Source organism: Capsicum annuum, chromosome 3, assembly GCF_002878395.1.
Source record: "Capsicum annuum cultivar UCD-10X-F1 chromosome 3, UCD10Xv1.1, whole genome shotgun sequence".
Taxonomy (NCBI): domain Eukaryota; kingdom Viridiplantae; phylum Streptophyta; class Magnoliopsida; order Solanales; family Solanaceae; genus Capsicum; species Capsicum annuum.
In genome coordinates, this window is record NC_061113.1 from 23,684,675 (window position 1) to 23,688,361 (window position 3,687).

The following is a 3,687-nucleotide window of genomic DNA, read 5'->3' on the forward strand; positions in this document are numbered from 1 at the left end:
CAATAGTTTGTGCTTATTACTTATCAAAAGTTTAAAAAATATAGAAAAGATTATTTACTATTCAAGAAATCATTTTGAATTTCTTTTTGGGAAAATTTCATAAATAGCAACTATAGAGCTTTAACTGTAACTTTTCTAGCAACAGTTTCAAAATTATAAGAAATAGCAATATGTATTTTGTATTTGAGTAAACTGTTGCTAGTTAAATACATATACAACAGAATATTATGTTCCTAATATAATGCTAATCAGTTTCAGTATAAAATGGTAAAAAATGGTTCCATAATTTATGGCACATTTAATTAACAGATTCCCTTACCTTTTAAAACTCTTATTTTACATCACTGTTAAATTACAACAAATAATTCAAAGTCAAATAACTTTTTTCATAAACAGAAACTAAAATCAAAACCCAAAATACATATTCAAATTAAAGAACTACTGATTAAACGTAATTTTTTTTCTCATCGACTAGCATTCTGAAGCACGTTAAAAAAAACAATGCAATTACAGGTATTGTTAAATTGTTGAAGCAGTTTTTTTTACAATTTCAAATTTGGCGTTGTTGTTATAAAGTTTGAAAGCTGAGAAGCAATTGTAAAACATTAATCTGAATTTTAAATTTTGATAAGCTGGTTTCGATTAAATTATTTTTGTGTGAATTCGCTTTGGAGTTTTGTATTAGAGAATTGGTTGTTGTGTATACTACGAATTAGATATTTAATTTATTTTTTACTATTTTGTGGTTTTCTACAGATTGAAGAAGGGAAGCATTGTTGTTCTTGTTAAACATTCAGGAAGATGGAATTATGAGCAAGAATATAAAGAGTACATGAGTGATGCGATATTGTTGAGCATAAACTCTACATATGACCAACTGTACACGTTACTTGCTTCTCATGTTAATGTTAATATGACGTGCAAATACATTGAAATCAAATATCAATTAACAGATAGTGCGGAAAAAATACGTATACGTAATGACATGGGTTTGAAGGTCTATATTATGCAGAAAAAAAAGTTGAAGGATTTGAGTAATTTGCCTTTATATGTGAGTATTTCTGACAGGGATAATTTCAGCAGAATTATCAGTTCATCATTGTGTAATTCGGAAAGTCTTAAGATGTCTGTCAGTGCGAGTAACGTGGGAAATACAAGTACTCAAAGAGCATTAATAGTTACTCCATCAGAAGAATGTTTGGATGTATTTGAAATGGATACAAGTAGAGTTATTATCTCCGGCCCACATCACAAACATATTGAGGTTGATCAAGTTTATATCTCAAAAGAGTAGTAAAATCAGTTATAAAGGACTATTCAATTCGTGAAAAGTTTCGAACACTATCTGTAAGATCGAGTAAAACCTGGTAAGTGTATTATGCATTTAGTTATTTATTTTTTCATATGGTTAATTGTATTTGAGCATATGCATTTTCTTTTTGCAGTTATACGGTGTTGTGCAGATCTGGTAATTGTGCTTTTTTATTTCATGCATCTGGTATCGGTGAATCTGGAATATTTAATGTTAGAGAATTTTTATCAGAACATACCTGTCCAATCAAAGATAATATTTATCCTAAATTACATGCTACTAGTAAGTTGATTAGTGGTATAGTCAAACCAAAATTTAAATACCACAACAAAAATACAGTCTATCTGAAATCAGAAGTGATATGAAGGAAGACATGGGTGTGGATTTAACATATATTATGTGTTGGCGAGCCAAAGAGCAAGCACTTTAAGAGTTAAGAGGGAAACCAGCAGCATCATACGGGAAACTACCTGCATACATTTATGTGTTAAACACTGGTTATCCCGGTTCACATATAAGAATGAAAAAGAATGAGCACAATGAGTTTTTGTATATATTTATTGCACTAACTGCCTTCATTCAAGGATTCGCGCATTGCATACCCATCATAATTGTTGATGCAAGTCATCTAAGAGGACTGTATAATGAAATTTTCGTAGCTGCATGTATCATGGATGGAGCTGGTAAGATATTTAATTATAAATATATTTGATTTCAAATATGTGTCCAGCTGTATGTATTTAGAATATATATATACATATGTAGAAGTTTTAGTTATCCTCTGGAAGTTTAGAATCTTTGCAGTTGTATGAAGTAATAATATAAATGTGCATTATTTGATTTGTCAAAAATCATGTATGGTTATATGAATTTTTTGAACATGCAAGACATATATTTTCTTTGGCCTATGGAGTTCTTGATTCCGAAAATGATGCTTCTTGGACTTGGTTCTCTGAAAATCTGAAGGAAGCATATGGTGAAAAAAGAGAGATGTGTGTAGTTTCTGATCATAATGCAAGCATCATAAAAGCTGTAAGTGAGGTGTATAATGATGTACCACATTATGAATGTATGTGGCATTTATGAAAAAATGTGAAAAAAAACTTTAGAAAATCACATAATGCATTATCCGATGTCTTCTATACAATGGCAAAATCATATTCAAAGATTGAATTTCACAGTTTAATGGAGAAGGTGGAGGCAGTTGATGTTAGAGTGAAGAATTACTTGAATTTAACGGGATACGATAAGTGGGCTAGATCATATGCATCAGTTCATAGGGGATGGACTTTGACATCTAATATTGTCGAATCAATTAATGCTACACTAGTATCGGCTAGAGAACTACCAATATATGATTTTCTAGAGGAAGTTAGATTGATGTTTGGTAGATGAAACTGTTGAAACAAACAATAGGCATTATATACTTTTACAGATCTTATTGGTAAGTTTCAAGAAATTCTACAACAGAATGAAGTGGAGAGTACACGTATGAAGGTATGATGAAATTTAACTCTTACTAAATATAGATATATTAATTTTTTCATTTGTTTTTTGAATATATTTTCATATTAACATAAGAAATTCAATAAATTATATTCTGTAATAAAAATACATATGAATGAAAGAAAAATACATATGCTGAGATGGTCAAATACATATGCAAATTATCTTTTTTGAATAATTATTTTTTTTTTAATAATTTCAGGTTATACCTGCATCAGAATATATTTATACAGTCCACGACAAGGAGAAACATTTTATTGTTTGTCTTAAGGAAAAGAAATGTTCTTACAATGCATTTCAGTTGGATGAGATACTATGTGTTCATGCTTGTGCAGTTCTTGATAGCAAGAATTTTAAGAAGGGATCATATTGCTCTGATCTATACAAGCCAAAAACAGTATTGAGAACATATAATGCTTCTTTTTATCCACTACCACACAAAGACGACTGGATAATTTCAGATAAAATTTTGGTTGAGGTAGTTCTGCCCCCAAAATACAAGCAACCCCCTGGATGGCCTGCAAAGAGGATCGTAAAAAGTCCGGACGAAATATGTTTGGAAAGAAAGTAAAAATTGTTTTAGTTCATGCGGATGTAAAGGGCACAATAGGCGTTCATGTAGGAAATACAACAAATGATAAGTCGGTTGATGTATTTAGTTATAAATAATTAAAGTTTTTTTTCCTTGAATAAAATATATTTGATTTTTACTTTTAAAAAAATGTTTGATCTTATAGAAGTTGTTATGCTTAATTTTATTGAAAGTTTTTGTTTTTCTTTATTAATAAAATATATAAAGTAACTTTTATATTATGAAAATATATGAAATACATTGTGCAGAAATATATATATATATATATATATATATA

The 3,687-nt window shown here is 29.3% G+C and overlaps 1 protein-coding gene across 1 annotated transcript; it reads left to right on the forward strand.

Annotated features, from left to right (window-relative positions):
- Positions 1-2,458: 2,458 nt before the first annotated feature.
- Positions 2,459-3,389, forward strand: LOC124896612. The gene is made up of 3 exons (XM_047408202.1): positions 2,459-2,699; positions 2,748-2,809; positions 3,021-3,389. The coding sequence occupies exons 1-3, from the start codon at positions 2,459-2,461 to the stop codon at positions 3,387-3,389; spliced, it is 672 nt and encodes a 223-aa protein (XP_047264158.1).
- Positions 3,390-3,687: the final 298 nt, after the last annotated feature.